The 19,185-nt window shown below is 41.2% G+C and overlaps 1 protein-coding gene across 1 annotated transcript in view; it reads left to right on the top strand.

Annotated features, from left to right (window-relative positions):
* PFDN1 (prefoldin subunit 1) overlaps positions 1–19,185 on the top strand; it is a 147,636-nt gene that overhangs the window by 57,112 nt on the left and 71,339 nt on the right. Inside the window, exon 3 of the mRNA XM_053717223.1 lies at positions 16,900–16,984. Coding sequence (XP_053573198.1) covers positions 16,900–16,984 — 85 coding nt within the window. The remainder of the gene's footprint in view (positions 1–16,899; positions 16,985–19,185) is intronic.

The raw sequence follows: 19,185 nt of genomic DNA, 5'->3' as shown, positions 1-19,185 counted from the left end.
CCTCTGTTGAACAGATTTGCAAGGCTGCAACTTGGTCTTCGCTTCACACTTTTTCAAAATTTTACAAATTTGACACTTTTGCTTCTTCGGAGGCTGTTTTTGGGAGAAAGGTTCTACAGGCAGTGGTTCCTTCCGTTTAATGTTCCTGCCTTGTCCCTCCCATCATCCGTGTACTTTAGCTTTGGTATTGGTATCCCATAAGTAATGGATGACCCGTGGACTGAACACACTTAACAAGAGAAAACATAATTTATGCTTACCTGATAAATTTATTTCTCTTGTAGTGTGTTCAGTCCACGGCCCGCCCTGTCTTTTTTTGAGGCAGTTCTAAATTTTAATTAAAACTCCAGTCACCACTGCACCCTATAGTTTTTCCTTTCTCGTCTTGTTTCGGTCGAATGACTGGATATGACGTGAGGGGAGGAGCTATATAGCAGCTCTGCTTGGGTGATCCTCTTGCAACTTCCTGTTGGGAAGGAGAATATATCCCATAAGTAATGGATGACCCGTGGACTGAACACACTACAAGAGAAATAAATTTATCAGGTAAGCATAAATTATGTTTTTGATCAGTACCTGTATCCATTATTTTAGAATTTCTATGTCATGGATACCAAAAATGTCTGATTTTGTTAGCTTTGAAAGTTCAAGTTTCATCCATCTCTGCAATTACTGGTGTTAAATGTGCCATTGAAGATTTCATTGGACAACTTTTTAAGCTATTCTGCTCTTTTTTCCCCCTCCTTGGGATTTACCTTTGGTTTTGTTTGCTTTTATGTTGGCCCCTTTTGAGTCACTACACTCTTTCCTTACTGTGAAAACTGTTTCTTCTTGCCGTTACTTTTTGCCAGAATAATTTTTGCACTTCAAGCTTTCTCAGCAGATTCACCTTACACAGTTTTTCACCAAGACAAGATAGTCCTACGTAAAGTACAAGAGTGTTTTTTTTTTTTCTTCCTAAAGTGGTGTCAGATTTTCATGTGAATCAAGAGATTGACCTTCCCACCTATTGTACAGACAAAAAGCCATTTAAGTATCAATACCTTTTATACACTGGATGTGGTGAGATGTCTTACGTATTCTCTTGGAAAGAACTAAGGACTTTCGTAAAAAACATCTCGTTTGTTGGTTGTTCCTTTTAGAAAAAGGAGAGGCTGTGTTCCAGAGAAGCAGACTTGTGCTGTTTTGATTGTTAAAGGGACAGTCAACAACAGAATTTTTGTTGTTTAAAATGGATAATCCCTTTATTATCCATTCCCCAGTTATGCATAACCAACAGTGTTATACTAATACATGTTTTACCTCTGTGATTACCTTGTATCTATGCCTCTGCAAACTGCCCCCTTTTTCAGTTCTTTTGACATACTTGCATTTTAGCCAATCAGTGCTCACTCCTAGGTAACTTCATGTGCATGAGCTGAGCTCAATGTTATCTATATGAAACACATAAACTAATGCCCTCTAGTGGTGAAAAACACATTCAGATTAGAGGCAGCCTTCAAGGGCTAAGAAATTAGCATATGAGCCTACCTAGGTTTAGCTTTCAACTAAGAATACCAAGAGAACAAAGCAAAATTGGTGATAAAGTAAATTGGAAACGTCTTTAAAATTACATGCCCTGTTTGAATCATGAAAGTTTTTTTGGGACTTAACTGTCCCTTTAAGTGTATCATCACAGTTTATAAGTTTCAGCAAGTTCCTATTCCTGATGGCATTAAGGCTCACTTAACTAGTGCAGTACCAACGTCGGGTTTTGCAGGCTAACGCCTCTGTTACTGATATTTGTCAAGCTGCAGGCTTGAAGAATCGGCATACCTATTGTGACTCTTTACAATTTGGACATTCTTCAGTCTTCCTCTGCTAAATTTGGATAAAATGTTTTGTCCTTTTGTTTCTTAATAAATCTTGTTTAGTTTTTTTGTAGCATATATTTTGTATTTATGGCGCAATCCCTATTCAGGAATCTCAGTTTCTGCCACTCTAGCATCTTGCAGAGCAGTCAAAAGTGAAAAATACATAGGCTGCTGTCTCTCTCAAGCACTGGAACACTTTGCTTCCCCTATGCAGTGAAAGTTAAACAGTCATTTACCACTAATTTAGATCTAGTAATATTTAACAGACTATATTATAACCACTTCTGGGTTGTTGCAGTGATACTGCACTAACTTGCTGCCCTAGATAATTAAAAGAAATAGGGGAGGAAATGTATGTATGTTGTATGTTATAAGACATTACAAGCAGGAAGTAAGAAGGGACAGAAATTATGTCAACTAGTGGTTGCTGCAAGAAGTTAGTGCATAAACCAGACAGTCTGATTGGGGATTAAAGTTATGACAGTGCTGAGCTGGTCTCTGTCTGTTATCACTAGTATGGGTAGTACACAACACTGTCTTTTTATACTGCTTGTCTTTCCTGCACACTTCTGGGCTTATGAGATGCTCTTTCAAAAAGATCACACCTTTTACTTCCACCCTAATGGGATTTACTCCAGAGTCGTTTACCTCTTTCTGAGCCAATCGGACCATTCCATGATAACATTAGATTTAATATGTCCCTATTCTTATGGAGATTAAATTGTTTTATTGCATAACACCCAAATAGTATCCAACATCAGTAATTATATACAGGTATATTTTCAATTTAACACTATAGACCATCACCAAGCAATGACAATTCAGGAAGCCCAGACAGGCGTATTTAGGGGCTAACTTATTAAATGGAAAACTCTAACCAAAAGAGATTATTACACCAATGGGAAAATATTGATAGATGAGGTATGGAACCTTGATAAGAAACCATAAGAGGCCCTGCCAACTCTATACTGTCTGATCAGCTACAGTCTGCCAGACTAGCCTTGAATGAACACTTTCATAAAGAGGCATATGCAAAAGCATTATATCTCAAGAAAACTATACTACACGGGTGATTATAAAGCGGGCCCTCTGTAAAGAAGAAATCATATGCCAACTATATTACTAAAGTTATCTATCTAAAGTTATCGGATGGGGAGCCGGAGATTGAGAGTTTGGCAATTGCAGATATTTTTAAAATCTATTATCAAAAGCTTTTTATAAAATCCCTCATATGACTAATAGACATCATGACACATATTTACACTCCTTTATAGAATAAGCTGATCTCCCTACTATCTCAATAGTAGAAATAGAGGATCTTGAATACCCTTTTTGTGTAGATGAAGTTAAGGCAGCCATTGATGCTCTCCCTTCAGGCAAGAGTCCAGGTACAGACTGATTTTCCAATAAGAATTACAAAACCTTTCAAGACATTTTGGCCCCTAACCTTACAAGTCTTTCTCCAACATTGGTGTGTCCGGTCCACGGCGTCATCCTTACTTGTGGGATATTCTCTTCCCCAACAGGAAATGGCAAAGAGTCCCAGCAAAGCTGGTCACATGATCCCTCCTAGGCTCCGCCCACCCCAGTCATTCTCTTTGCCGTTGCACAGGCAACATCTCCACGGAGATGGTTAAGAGTTTTTTGGTGTTTAAATGTAGTTTTATTCTTCTATCAAGTGTTTGTTATTTTAAAATAGTGCTGGTATGTACTATTTACTCTGAAACAGAAAAGGATGAAGATTTCTGTTTGTAAGAGGAAGATGATTTTAGCAGACAGTAACTGAAATCAATTGCTGTTTCCACACAGGACTGTTGAGATGAAGTAACTTCAGTTGGGGGAAACAGTTAGCAGTCTTTTCTGCTTAAGGTATGACTAGCCATATTTCTAACAAGACCATGTAATGCTGGAAGGCTGTCATTTCCCCTCATGGGGACCAGTAAGCCATTTTCTTAGTTAAACATAAAAGAATAAAGGGCTTCAAAAAGGGCTTAAAAACTGGTAGACATTTTTCTGGGCTAAAACAGTTGCTTTACTAGGCATATTATGCAGATTCTAACTAATTATTGGTATTATAATCTTGGGGAACGTTTAGAAAAACGGCAGGCACTGTGTTGGACACCTTTTTCAGATGGGGGCCTTTCTAGTTATAGACAGAGCCTCATTCTGGGACTGTATAGGGGTTAAATGTAAAAACGGCTCCGGTTCCGTTGATTTAAGGGTTAAAGCTCTGAAATTTGGTGTGCAATACTTTTAATGCTTTAAGACACTGTGGTGAAATTTTGGTGAATTTTGAACAATTCCTTCATACTTTTTCACATATTCAGTAATAAAGTTTTTTTTTAGTTTGAAATTTAAAGTGACAGTAACGGTTTTATTTTAAAACGTTTTTTGTGCTTTGTTGACAAGTTTAAGCCTGTTTAACATGTCTGTACCATCAGATAAGCTATGTTCTATATGTATGAAAGCCAATGTGTCTCCCCATTTAAATTTATGTGATAATTGTGCCATAGTGTCCAAACAAAGTAAGGACAGTATTGCAACAGATAATGATATTGCCCAAGATGATTCCTCAAATGAGGGGAGTAAACATGATACTACATCATCCCCTACTGTGTCTACACCAGTTATGCCCACACAGGAGGCCCCTAGTACATCTAGTGCGCCAATACTTATTACCATGCAACAATTAACGGCTGTAATGGATAACTCCATAGCAAATCTTTTATACAAAATGCCTACTTATCAGAGAAAGCGCGATTGCTCTGTTTTAAACACTGAAGAGCAAGAGGACGCTGATGATAACTGTTCTGACATACCCTCACACCAATCTCAAGGGGCCATGAGGGAGGTTTTGTCTGATGGAGAAATTTCAGATTCAGGAAAAATTTCTCATCAAGCTGAACCTGATGTTGTGACATTTAAATTAGAACATCTCCGCGCACTGCTTAAGGAGGTGTTATCTACTCTGGATGATTGTGACAATTTGGTCATTCCAGAGAAATTATGTAAGATGGACAAGTTCCTAGAGGTTCCGGTGCCCCCCGACGCTTTTCCTATACCCAAGCGGGTGGCGGCATACCTTTTGTTCCCCCCCCTATATTTAAGAAATTATTTCCTATAGTCGACCCCAGAAAGGACTTATGGCAGACAGTCCCCAAGGTCGAGGGGGCGGTTTCTACTCTAAACAAACGCACTACTATTCCTATCGAAGATAGTTGTGCTTTCAAAGATCCTATGGATAAGAAATTAGAGGGTTTGCTTAAAAAGATTTTTGTACAGCAAGGTTACCTTCTACAACCAATTTCATGCATTGTTCCTGTCACTACGGCAGCGTGTTTCTGGTTCGAGGAACTAGAAAAATCGCTCAGTAAAGAATCTTCGTATGAGGAGGTTATGGACAGAGTTCAAGCACTTAAATTGGCTAACTCTTTTGTTTTAGATGCCGCTTTGCAATTAGCTAGATTAGCGGCGAAAAATTCAGGGTTTGCTGTCGTGGCGCGCAGAGTGCTTTGGCTAAAGTCTTGGTCAGCGGATGTGTCTTCCAAGACAAAATTGCTTAACATTCCTTTCAAAGGTAAAACATTATTTGGACCTGATTTGAAAGAGATTATTTCAGACATCACTGGGGGAAAGGGCCACGCCCTCCCACAGGATAGGTCTTTTAAGGCTAATAATAAGCCTAATTTTCGTCCCTTTTGCAGAAACGGACCAGTCTCTAATTCTGTATCCTCTAAGCAAGAGGGTAATACTTCACAACCCAAACCAGCCTGGAAACCAATGCAAGGCTGGAACAGGGGTAAGCAGGCCAAGAAGCCTACCACTGCTACCAAAACAGTGGGGGGCAGATTTTCTCTCTTTGCTCAGGCTTGGGCAAGAGATGTTCAGGATCCTTGGGCGCTAGAAATAGTTTCTCAAGGTTATCTCCTGGAATTCAAGGAACTACCCCCAAGGGGAAGGTTCCACAGGTCTCAATTATCTTCAAACCAAATAAAGAGACAGGCATTCTTACATTGTGTAGAAGACCTGTTAAAGATGGGAGTGATACATCCAGTTCCAATAAGAGAACAAGGAATGGGATTTTATTCCAATCTGTTCATAGTTCCCAAGAAAGAGGGAACATTCAGACCAATTTTGGATCTAAAGATCCTAAACAAATTTCTCAGGGTACCATCGTTCAAAATGGAAACTATTCGAACGATCCTACCTACTATCCAGGAAAATCAATTTATGACTACCGTGGATTTAAAGGATGCATACCTACATATTCCTATCCACAAGGAACATCATCAGTTCCTAAGGTTCGCTTTTCTGGACAAGCATTACCAGTTTGTGGCACTTCCATTTGGATTAGCCACTGCTCCAAGGATTTTCACAAAGGTACTAGGGTCCCTTCTAGCGGTTCTAAGACCAAGGGGCATTGCAGTAGTACCTTACTTGGACGACATCCTGATTCAAGCGTCGTCCCTGTCAAAAGCAAAGGCTCATACGGACATCGTCCTAGCCTTTCTCAGATCTCACGGATGGAAGGTGAACAAAGAAAAAAGTTCTCTGTCCCCGTCAACAAGAGTTCCCTTCTTGGGAACAATAATAGATTCCTTAGAGATGAGGATTTTTCTGACAGAGGTCAGAAAATCAAAACTTCTAAGCTCTTGTCAAGTACTTCATTCTGTTCCTCGTCCTTCCATAGCGCAGTGCATGGAAGTAATAGGATTGATGGTTGCAACAATGGACATAGTTCCTTTTGCACGAATTCATCTAAGACCATTACAACTGTGCATGCTCAGACAGTGGAATGGGGATTATACAGACTTGTCTCCGATGATTCAAGTAGATCAAAAGACCAGAGATTCACTCCGTTGGTGGCTGACCCTGGACAATCTGTCACAGGGAATGAGCTTCCGCAGACCAGAGTGGGTCATTGTCACGACCGACGCCAGCCTAGTGGGCTGGGGCGCGGTCTGGAAATCCCTGAAAGCTCAGGGTCTATGGTCTCAGGAAGAGCCTCTTCTCCCGATAAACATTCTGGAACTGAGAGCGATATTCAATGCTCTCAGAGCTTGGCCTCAACTAGCAAAGGCCAAATTCATAAGGTTTCAGTCAGACAACATGACGACCGTTGCATATATCAATCATCAGGGGGGAACAAGGACTTCCCTGGCGATGAAAGAAGTGACCAAGATAATTCAATGGGCGGAGGATCACTCCTGCCACTTGTCTGCGATCCACATCCCAGGAGTGGAAAATTGGGAAGCGGATTTTCTGAGTCGTCAGACATTCCATCCGGGGGAGTGGGAACTCCATCCGGAAATCTTTGCCCAAATAACTCAATTTTGGGGCATTCCAGACATCGATCTGATGGCGTCTCGTCAGAACTTCAAGGTTCCTTGCTACGGGTCCAGATCCAGGGATCCCAAGGCGACCCTAGTAGATGCACTAGTAGCACCTTGGACCTTCAACCTAGCTTATGTATTCCCACCGTTTCCTCTCATCCCCAGGCTGGTAGCCAGGATCAATCAGGAGAGGGCCTCGGTGATCTTGATAGCTCCTGCGTGGCCACGCAGGACTTGGTATGCAGACCTGGTCAATATGTCATCGGCTCCACCATGGAAGCTTCCTTTGAGACAGGACCTTCTTGTTCAGGGTCCATTCGAACATCCGAATCTGGTTTCCCTCCAACTGACGGCTTGGAGATTGAACGCTTGATTTTATCAAAGCGTGGGTTTTCAGATTCTGTAATAGATACTCTGATTCAGGCTAGAAAGCCTGTAACTAGAAAAATTTACCATAAAATATGGAAAAAATATATCTGTTGGTGTGAATCTAAAGGATTCCCATGGAACAAGATAAAAATTCCTAAGATTCTATCCTTTCTACAAGAAGGTTTGGAGAAAGGATTATCTGCAAGTTCTCTGAAGGGACAGATCTCTGCTTTATCTGTTTTACTTCACAAAAGACTGGCAGCTGTGCCAGATGTTCAAGCATTTGTTCAGGCTCTGGTTAGGATCAAGCCTGTTTACAGACCTTTGACTCCTCCCTGGAGTCTAAATCTAGTTCTTTCAGTTCTTCAAGGGGTTCCGTTTGAACCCTTACATTCCGTAGATATTAAGTTATTATCTTGGAAAGTTTTGTTTTTGGTTGCAATTTCTTCTGCTAGAAGAGTTTCAGAGTTATCTGCTCTGCAGTGTTCTCCGCCCTATCTGGTGTTCCATGCAGATAAGGTGGTTTTGCGTACTAAGCCTGGTTTTCTTCCGAAAGTTGTTTCCAACAAAAATATTAACCAGGAGATAGTTGTACCTTCTTTGTGTCCGAATCCAGTTTCAAAGAAGGAACGTTTGTTACACAATTTGGACGTAGTCCGTGCTCTAAAATTCTATTTAGAGGCTACTAAAGATTTCAGACAAACATCTTCCTTGTTTGTTGTTTATTCTGGTAAAAGGAGAGGTCAAAAAGCGACTTCTACCTCTCTTTCCTTTTGGCTTAAAAGCATTATCCGATTGGCTTATGAGACTGCCGGACGGCAGCCTCCTGAAAGAATCACAGCTCACTCCACTAGGGCTGTGGCTTCCACATGGGCCTTCAAGAACGAGGCTTCTGTTGACCAGATATGTAAGGCAGCGACTTGGTCTTCACTGCACACTTTTGCCAAATTTTACAAATTTGATACTTTTGCTTCTTCGGAGGCTATTTTTGGGAGAAAGGTTTTGCAAGCCGTGGTGCCTTCCATTTAGGTGACCTGATTTGCTCCCTCCCTTCATCCGTGTCCTAAAGCTTTGGTATTGGTTCCCACAAGTAAGGATGACGCCGTGGACCGGACACACCAATGTTGGAGAAAACAGAATTTATGCTTACCTGATAAATTACTTTCTCCAACGGTGTGTCCGGTCCACGGCCCGCCCTGGTTTTTTAATCAGGTCTGATGAATTATTTTCTCTAACTACAGTCACCACGGTATCATATGGTTTCTCCTATATATATTTCCTCCTGTCCGTCGGTCGAATGACTGGGGTGGGCGGAGCCTAGGAGGGATCATGTGACCAGCTTTGCTGGGACTCTTTGCCATTTCCTGTTGGGGAAGAGAATATCCCACAAGTAAGGATGACGCCGTGGACCGGACACACCGTTGGAGAAAGTAATTTATCAGGTAAGCATAAATTCTGTTTTTTAATGCATTAGATATTGGAGGAAATTTATCGTCTGATTATTTTTAGAATCCCACATATCAGTTATCCCTAAACCCAATAAAGACGCATCTCTGGCTGGAAACTACAGACCAATTTCCCTCTTAAAAAACAGACCTAAAAATCTTTTCTAAAATGCTAGCAGCCTGCATTAACCGAATACTTCCCGACCTCATTCATATAGATCAGGCGGGATTGGTGCCCAATCGAGAGGCCATGGACAACACTATCAGAGTACTCCAACTGATGGTTTTATTAAATTACATGATATTCCAGAAGTCTTGATCTCTACGGATTCTGAGAGAGTTTGACAGACTAGATTGGAGATTTCTGTCAGCCACATTAGAAAAATTTGGTTTTGGTCCTAAACTCAGAGCTCAAATATTACACCTCTAATCTAATCTACTCCAAAGCAGCTAGAGTTAAAGTAAATGGCTTCCTCTCTGATCCTCTTAAGATCTGTAATGGTACCTGGCAAGGATGCTTTCTGTCACTAATATTTATTATATAGAGGTATTAGCATCACATATTAGGTCCAACAAAGGCATCTAGGGCATTCAGATTCACTTAAATACTTATAAATGTATGACTATGCAGATGATATGTTACTGTGCCTAGCTTCTCCCTCTAAGTCACTCCCTCACTTACAAATGAAATTTTCATTTCTCCAACATAGGTGTGTCCGGTCCACGGCGTCATCCTTACTTGTGGGATATTCTCTTCCCCAACAGGAAATGGCAAAGAGCCCAGCAAAGCTGGTCACATGATCCCTCCTAGGCTCCGCCTACCCCAGTCATTCTCTTTGCCGTTGTACAGGCAACATCTCCACGGAGATGGCTTAGAGTTTTTTAGTGTTTAACTGTAGTTTTTATTATTCAATCAAGAGTTTGTTATTTTGAAATAGTGCTGGTATGTACTATTTACTCAGAAACAGAAAAGAGATGAAGATTTCTGTTTGTATGAGGAAAATGATTTTAGCAACCGTCACTAAAATCCATGGCTGTTCCACACAGGACTGTTGAGAGCAATTAACTTCAGTTGGGGGAACAGTGTGCAGTCTCTTGCTGCTTGAGGTATGACACATTCTAACAAGACGATGTAATGCTGGAAGCTGTCATTTTCCCTATGGGATCCGGTAAGCCATGTTTATTCAGCAAGTAAATAAGGGCTTCACAAGGGCTTATTAAGACTGTAGACTTTTTCTGGGCTAAATCGATTCATTATTAACACATATTTAGCCTTGAGGAATCATTTTATCTGGGTATTTTGATATAATAATATCGGCAGGCACTGTATTAGACACCTTATTCTTTAGGGGCTTTCCCAAAGCATAAGCAGAGCCTCATTTTCGCGCCGGTGTTGCGCACTTGTTTTTGAGAGGCATGGCATGCAGTCGCATGTGAGAGGAGCTCTGATACTTAGAAAAGACTTTCTGAAGGCGTCATTTGGTATCGTATTCCCCTTTGGGCTTGGTTGGGTCTCAGCAAAGCAGATACCAGGGACTGTAAAGGGGTTAAAGTTCAAAACGGCTCCGGTTCCGTTATTTTAAGGGTTAAAGCTTCCAAATTTGGTGTGCAATACTTTTAAGGCTTTAAGACACTGTGGTGAAAATTTGGTGAATTTTGAACAATTCCTTCATGTTTTTTCGCAATTGCAGTAATAAAGTGTGTTCAGTTTAAAATTTAAAGTGACAGTAACGGTTTTATTTTAAAACGTTTTTTGTACTTTGTTATCAAGTTTATGCCTGTTTAACATGTCTGAACTACCAGATAGACTGTGTTCTGAATGTGGGGAAGCCAGAATTCCTATTCATTTAAATAAATGTGATTTATGTGATAATGACAATGATGCCCAAGATGATTCCTCAAGTGAGGGGAGTAAGCATGGTACTGCATCATTCCCTCCTTCGTCTACACGAGTCTTGCCCACTCAGGAGGCCCCTAGTACATCTAGCGCGCCAATACTCCTTACTATGCAACAATTAACGGCTGTAATGGATAATTCTGTCAAAAACATTTTAGCCAAAATGAACACTTATCAGCGTAAGCGCGGCTGCTCTGTTTTAGATACTGAAGAGCATGACGACGCTGATAATAATATTTCCGAAGGGCCCCTAACCCAGTCTGATGGGGCCAGGGAGGTTTTGTCTGAGGGAGAAATTACTGATTCAGGGAACATTTCTCAACAGGCTGAACCTGATGTGATTGCATTTAAATTTAAGTTGGAACATCTCCGCATTCTGCTTAAGGAGGTATTATCCACTTTGGATGATTGTGACAAGTTGGTCATCCCAGAGAAACTATGTAAAATGGACAAGTTCCTAGAGGTGCCGGGGCTCCCAGAAGCTTTTCCTATACCCAAGCGGGTGGCGGACATTGTTAACAAGGAATGGGAAAGGCCCGGTATTCCTTTCGTCCCTCCCCCCATATTTAAAAAATTGTTTCCTATGGTCGACCCCAGAAAGGACTTATGGCAGACAGTCCCCAAGGTCGAGGGAGCAGTTTCCACTTTAAACAAACGCACCACTATACCCATAGAGGATAGTTCTGCTTTCAAAGATCCTATGGATAAAAAATTAGAAGGTTTGCTTAAAAAGATGTTTGTTCAGCAAGGTTACCTTCTACAACCAATTTCATGCATTGTCCCTGTCGCTACAGCCGCATGTTTCTGGTTCGATGATCTGATAAAGGCGGTCGATAGTGAGTCTCCTCCTTTTGAGGAGATTATGGACAGAATCAATGCTCTAAAATTGGCTAATTCTTTCACCCTAGACGCCACTTTGCAATTGGCTAGGTTAGCGGCTAAGAATTCTGGGTTTGCTATTGTGGCGCGCAGAGCGCTTTGGTTGAAATCTTGGTCGGCTGATGCGTCTTCCAAGAACAAGCTACTTAACATTCCTTTCAAGGGGAAAACGCTGTTTGGCCCTGACTTGAAAGAGATTATCTCTGATATCACTGGGGGTAAGGGCCACGCCCTTCCTCAGGATCGGCCTTTCAAGGCAAAAAATAAACCTAATTTTCGTCCCTTTCGTAGAAACGGACCAGCCCAAGGTGCTACGTCCTCTAAGCAAGAGGGTACTACTTCTCAAGCCAAGCCAGCTTGGAGACCAATGCAAGGCTGGAACAAGGGAAAGCAGGCCAAGAAACCTGCCACTGCTACCAAGACAGCATGAAATGTTGGCCCCCGATCCGGGACCGGATCTGGTGGGGGGCAGACTCTCTCTCTTCGCTCAGGCTTGGGCAAGAGATGTTCTGGATCCTTGGGCGCTAGAAATAGTCTCCCAAGGTTATCTTCTGGAATTCAAGGGACTTCCCCCAAGGGGGAGGTTCCACAGGTCTCAGTTGTCTTCAGACCACATAAAAAGACAGGCATTCTTACATTGTGTAGAAGACCTGTTAAAAATGGGAGTGATTCATCCTGTTCCATTAAGAGAACAAGGGATGGGGTTCTACTCCAATCTGTTCATAGTTCCCAAAAAAGAGGGAACGTTCAGACCAATCTTAGATCTCAAGATCTTAAACAAGTTTCTCAAGGTTCCATCGTTCAAGATGGAAACCATTCGAACTATTCTTCCTTCCATCCAGGAAGGTCAATTCATGACCACGGTGGATTTAAAGGATGCGTATCTACATATTCCTATCCACAAGGAACATCATCGGTTCCTAAGGTTCGCATTCCTGGACAAACATTACCAGTTCGTGGCGCTTCCTTTCGGATTAGCCACTGCTCCAAGGATTTTCACAAAAGTACTAGGGTCCCTTCTAGCTGTGCTAAGACCAAGGGGCATTGCTGTAGTACCTTACTTGGACGACATTCTGATTCAAGCGTCGTCCCTTCCTCAAGCAAAGGCTCACACGGACATTGTCCTGGCCTTTCTCAGATCTCACGGATGGAAAGTGAACGTGGAAAAGAGTTCTCTATCCCCGTCAACAAGGGTTCCCTTCTTGGGAACAATAATAGACTCCTTAGAAATGAGGATTTTTCTGACAGAGGCCAGAAAAACAAAACTTCTAGACTCTTGTCGGATACTTCATTCCGTTCCTCTTCCTTCCATAGCTCAGTGCATGGAAGTGATCGGGTTGATGGTAGCGGCAATGGACATAGTTCCTTTTGCGCTCATTCATCTAAGACCATTACAACTGTGCATGCTCAGTCAGTGGAATGGGGACTATACAGACTTGTCTCCGAAGATACAAGTAAATCAGAGGACCAGAGACTCACTCCGTTGGTGGCTGTCCCTGGACAACCTGTCACAAGGGATGACATTCCGCAGACCAGAGTGGGTCATTGTCACGACCGACGCCAGTCTGATGGGCTGGGGCGCGGTCTGGGGATCCCTGAAAGCTCAGGGTCTTTGGTCTCGGGAAGAATCTCTTCTACCGATAAATATTCTGGAACTGAGAGCGATATTCAATGCTCTCAAGGCTTGGCCTCAGCTAGCGAGGGCCAAGTTCATACGGTTTCAATCAGACAACATGACAACTGTTGCGTACATCAACCATCAGGGGGGAACAAGGAGTTCCCTAGCGATGGAAGAAGTGACCAAAATCATTCTATGGGCGGAGTCTCACTCCTGCCACCTGTCTGCTATCCACATCCCAGGAGTGGAAAATTGGGAAGCGGATTTTCTGAGTCGTCAGACATTGCATCCGGGGGAGTGGGAACTCCATCCGGAAATCTTTGCCCAAGTCACTCAGCTGTGGGGCATTCCAGACATGGATCTGATGGCCTCTCGTCAGAACTTCAAAGTTCCTTGCTACGGGTCCAGATCCAGGGATCCCAAGGCGGCTCTAGTGGATGCACTAGTAGCACCTTGGACCTTCAAACTAGCTTATGTGTTCCCGCCGTTTCCTCTCATCCCCAGGCTGGTAGCCAGGATCAATCAGGAGAGGGCGTCGGTGATCTTGATAGCTCCTGCGTGGCCACGCAGGACTTGGTATGCAGATCTGGTGAATATGTCATCGGCTCCACCTTGGAAGCTACCTTTGAGACGAGACCTGCTTGTTCAGGGTCCGTTCGAACATCCGAATCTGGTTTCACTCCAGCTGACTGCTTGGAGATTGAACGCTTGATTTTATCGAAGCGAGGGTTCTCAGATTCTGTTATCGATACTCTTGTTCAGGCCAGAAAGCCTGTAACTAGAAAGATTTACCACAAAATTTGGAAAAAATATATCTGTTGGTGTGAATCTAAAGGATTCCCTTGGGACAAGGTTAAGATTCCTAGGATTCTATCCTTCCTTCAAGAAGGATTGGAAAAGGGATTATCTGCAAGTTCCCTGAAGGGACAGATTTCTGCCTTGTCGGTGTTACTTCACAAAAAACTGGCTGCTGTGCCAGATGTTCAAGCCTTTGTTCAGGCTCTGGTTAGAATTAAGCCTGTTTACAAACCTTTGACTCCTCCTTGGAGTCTCAATTTAGTTCTTTCAGTTCTTCAGGGGGTTCCGTTTGAACCCTTGCATTCCGTTGATATTAAGTTATTATCTTGGAAAGTTTTGTTTTTAGTTGCAATTTCTTCTGCCAGAAGAGTTTCAGAATTATCTGCTCTGCAGTGTTCTCCTCCTTATCTGGTGTTCCATGCAGATAAGGTGGTTTTACGTACTAAACCTGGTTTTCTTCCAAAAGTTGTTTCTAACAAAAACATTAACCAGGAGATTATCGTACCTTCTCTGTGTCCGAAACCAGTTTCAAAGAAGGAACGTTTGTTGCACAATTTGGATGTTGTTCGCGCTCTAAAATTCTATTTGGATGCTACAAAGGATTTTAGACAAACATCTTCCTTGTTTGTTGTTTATTCCGGTAAAAGGAGAGGTCAAAAAGCAACTTCTACCTCTCTCTCTTTTTGGATTAAAAGCATCATCAGATTGGCTTACGAGACTGCCGGACGGCAGCCTCCCGAAAGAATCACAGCTCATTCCACTAGGGCTGTGGCTTCCACTTGGGCCTTCAAGAACGAGGCTTCTGTTGATCAGATATGTAGGGCAGCGACTTGGTCTTCACTGCACACTTTTACCAAATTTTACAAGTTTGATACTTTTGCTTCTTCTGAGGCTATTTTTGGGAGAAAGGTTTTGCAAGCCGTGGTGCCTTCCATTTAGGTGACCTGATTTGCTCCCTCCCTTCATCCGTGTCCTAAAGCTTTGGTATTGGTTCCCACAAGTAAGGATGACGCCGTGGACCGGACACACCTATGTTGGAGAAAACAGAATTTATGTTTACCTGATAAATTACTTTCTCCAACGGTGTGTCCGGTCCACGGCCCGCCCTGGTTTTTTTAATCAGGTCTGATAATTTATTTTCTTTAACTACAGTCACCACGGTACCATATGGTTTCTCCTATGCAAATATTCCTCCTTAACGTCGGTCGAATGACTGGGGTAGGCGGAGCCTAGGAGGGATCATGTGACCAGCTTTGCTGGGCTCTTTGCCATTTCCTGTTGGGGAAGAGAATATCCCACAAGTAAGGATGACGCCGTGGACCGGACACACCGTTGGAGAAAGTAATTTATCAGGTAAACATAAATTCTGTTTTTTAAACAATGGCCAGGAATCTGAAATCCTTAATTTAACTCTATAAGATACTGAATTCAACGGATGTCAGTTACTTTCCCATATAAACTTAGCTTCCCTTCTATGAAATATTTGAACTGGCTATTGGAACACATATAACCTCTTTAACTATAACTTTCAGACTCTCTTATTGGAAGTCCAAAAGACCTTATAGACCTGGTCTTCCAAGCCCTTGTCCTAGTGGTGACAAAAACAAGAAGTCAATCCTAAAAGAACACTCTTTATATTATGCAGGCCATGCCCATCTCTCTGTCTACAGGCTACCTATATAAACTATAATTGCATTAATAATTTTATCTGGGGCCCAATTTAAAGCCAGGATCAGAAAATCTATGATGTATAGACCTCTAGATGACTGAGGATTGGGAACGCCTTTCATCTCTATTTACTACCAAGCAATTACCCTTCAGTGAGTTCTAGAATGGCATACTGGAGAAAGTACCAAAGCTTGGGTATCCCTAGACTCTTGGCTCTTGCAGACCCCTTGTGTAGAAGCCCTGTGTTTGGTCCATCGAGATAATTGTCCCCAATTAATACAACATTTCCCCCTACTCAAACATATATTTCTGTTCTGGGACCAACTTATTGCTAAATCCACAGATTACGCCCACTAACGCCTATACAGTTTTTACTGTTAATAGTGCAAAATCCTTAAATTTCATGATTCAGATAGAGCATTCAATCTAAAGCAACTTTCTAATTTACTCCTATTATCAATTTGTCTTCATTCTCTTGCTATCTTTATTTAAAAAGCAGGAATGTAAAGGTTGGGAACTGGCCCATTTTTGGTTCAGAACCTGGGCTACCAATGTAGCCACCAATAAGCAATTGCTATCCTGGGTGCTGAACCTTAAATGGGCCGGCTCCTAAGCTTTACATTTCTGCTTTTTAAATATAGATAGCAAGAGAACGAAGACAAATTGATGATAGGAGTAAATTAGAAAGTTGCTTAAAGTAAATATAAACTTTCATGAATTAGTGTCTGTTTTTCAAAAATACAATTAAAAACAGGGGCACTTTCATTCCATGAAAGTTTACATTGCACCGTATTTTTTACAAATACTTACCTTTCTCTTGTGCAGAGCAGGATCGCCGATTTCCCCGCCCGCAGTTCCTCTGGTCAAAATGTTGTGTGGTAAAATATTACCAAATGTGAGATTTCAAGCCTAAAAATCTAAATTGTCATTAATGATATTGGTGGTTGCTCTGTAGACAGTTGAACATTGTAATTTATTCACTGCCTTTTGTTATACTAAATATTTTTCAATTGCGTTTTGTTTTATTTTTCTATTGCAGGTTTGTTCTTCAAACTAAAGAAAAGATTCATAGCCAGCTTAAAGAAAAGCAAAAAGCAGCTGATGAGAAGATTTCAGAACTTGAGGTTGGTATAATAAAAAAAGGGTGGGTGTGTACTTCATTAGGATCCGAAGGTGGCCAGTTCAACACACTAAGATCTGTGCAAATCTGTGATATAAAACTACCTTTAGGTTGCAGGTATTAACTCTATTATGACATGTAAATATTCCTAAAATTACATAAGATATTGTTGTTTACACTTGGTTCCAACCCCTCTACAAAAACTGTCCCATTTTACAGATACAAATAGTCTTGATTCAGCTTAGAAAGAATGATGAATATGGCTGCCGCTAGGGGCATTCGTCTCTTTTTGGAGCTGGATTTATTCTTGCAAAAGTGCAACACACAAAGATCTGGATTTGCGGAGATCTTTGTGTGTTGCACTTTCACAAGAAGAAATCTGGTTCCTTGTTTATTATAAAGACAGTGACGTTTCAGGCTCACAGCCCCTTCATCATGAATGACCCCCGCAACATCACGGTCTTCACAATAAATTAATATTTTCTACAAATCCATTGAGTTTACCTGTTCCTCCTCCCAGGTAGATGGACTACAATGAGATGTGTGTGGATGCAGCAATATTTATGTGTGTTAATCAAGCTGAAGGAGGGACTTCAAGTGATGTTACAGAGATGCAGTAAGATACTAACTAATGCCCAAAGTGTAAGAGCAGGGTCAAAATGATAGCCTGGCGTTTGGGTTGCAGTGATGATTCTCTTTGCTATTTTGTTTTTGTTGGGGGTTTTAAGGGACATGAAACCCAAAATGTTTCTTTCATTATTCAGATACAGAATACCATTTTTAAAAAGTTTCCAATATACTTTTATTCTCAAATTTTGTTCTCTTGTTATTCTTTGTTGAATAGATATCTAGATAGGAAGCATGCGCATGTCTGGAGCACTGCATGACGGGGAACAGTGCTGCCATCTAATGCTCTTGCCAATGTATAATATTATTGCAAAATTGTTGCCATATAGTACTGCAGACACGTGCACACTCCTGAACTTACCTTGGTGCTTTTCAACAATAGATTACAAGAAAACAAAGACAATGTGATAATAGAAGTACATTGGAAAGTTGTTTAAAACTGTATGCTCTAACTGAATTATGAAAGAAACATTTTTGGGTTGTATGTCCCTTTAAGTAAATGGTTTTAAATCTGTATATCCAACAGTGAGAAGCTTCTCTGCAAACTGGAAGAACAACTTTACTAAATGAAAAATGAGCTACAGCTCTAAGAGTATAAGTAATATCCAACTAGTTTTAGGAAATCTTCATCTTAAAGGGACACTGAACCCAAATTGTATCCATGATTCAGATAGAGCATGCAATTTTAAGCAACTTTCTAATTTACTCCTATTATCAAATTTTCTTCATTCTCTTGCTATCTTTATTTGAAAAGCAAGACTTTAAGTTTAGAAGCCGGACCATTTTTGGTTCACAACCTGGGTTGTGCTTGCTGATTGGTGGCTAAATGCTGTCCAGCATTCTGAACCAAAAATTGCCTGGCTCCTTAGCTTAGATGCCTTCTTTTTCAAATAAAGATAGCAAGAGAACGAAGAAAAAATGATAATAGGAGTAATTAGAAAGATGCTTAAAATTGCATGCTCTATTTGAATCATGAAAGAAAAAAAAATTGGGTTTAGTATCCATTTAACCAGTATTACACTATGTAATTTTTTTTTTTTTTTTTTTTTTTTTTTAAACAATAGTTTTTTATTGGGAAATAAAAGAACAGTTACAGACGTCAAGTAATACAAATTGAGTAATAATAAGAAGGTTACCAGAGGGGTACTGTGTCTACATAAGTTAACATAGTTGTTACGAGGCATGCAATAATAGAAAAGCTGTCCATGGCGTATAAGTCTCTGTCTAAGATGCTAGATGTGACAAAGGGTCGTTGGCAAAATCTTATGCCAGTGGTAGTCCTTAATTCAGGGGTGTCCAAACTTTGCTCTCCAGAGGTTTTGGAACTACATTTCCCATGATGCTCAGCTAGATAAAATGCTGGCTGAGCATCATCGGAAATGTAGTTCCAAAACCTCTGGAGAGCAAAGTTTGGACACCCCTGCCTTAAATGAATGTGGATTGAGAAGTCCATTTAAAACATAGTTTAAATTATAAACTATACAAACATAACGAGAGCAAGTATAACAGTTAAGGCAAGTGAAACACACAAAAACAAATGCATGTAGTAGGAAAGTATCGTCTATGACAAGCAGGTAA

This window comes from Bombina bombina, chromosome 6 (assembly GCF_027579735.1).
Source record: "Bombina bombina isolate aBomBom1 chromosome 6, aBomBom1.pri, whole genome shotgun sequence".
NCBI classification, from domain to species: Eukaryota; Metazoa; Chordata; class Amphibia; order Anura; family Bombinatoridae; genus Bombina; species Bombina bombina.
This window is presented reverse-complemented; position numbering and strand designations above follow the sequence as displayed.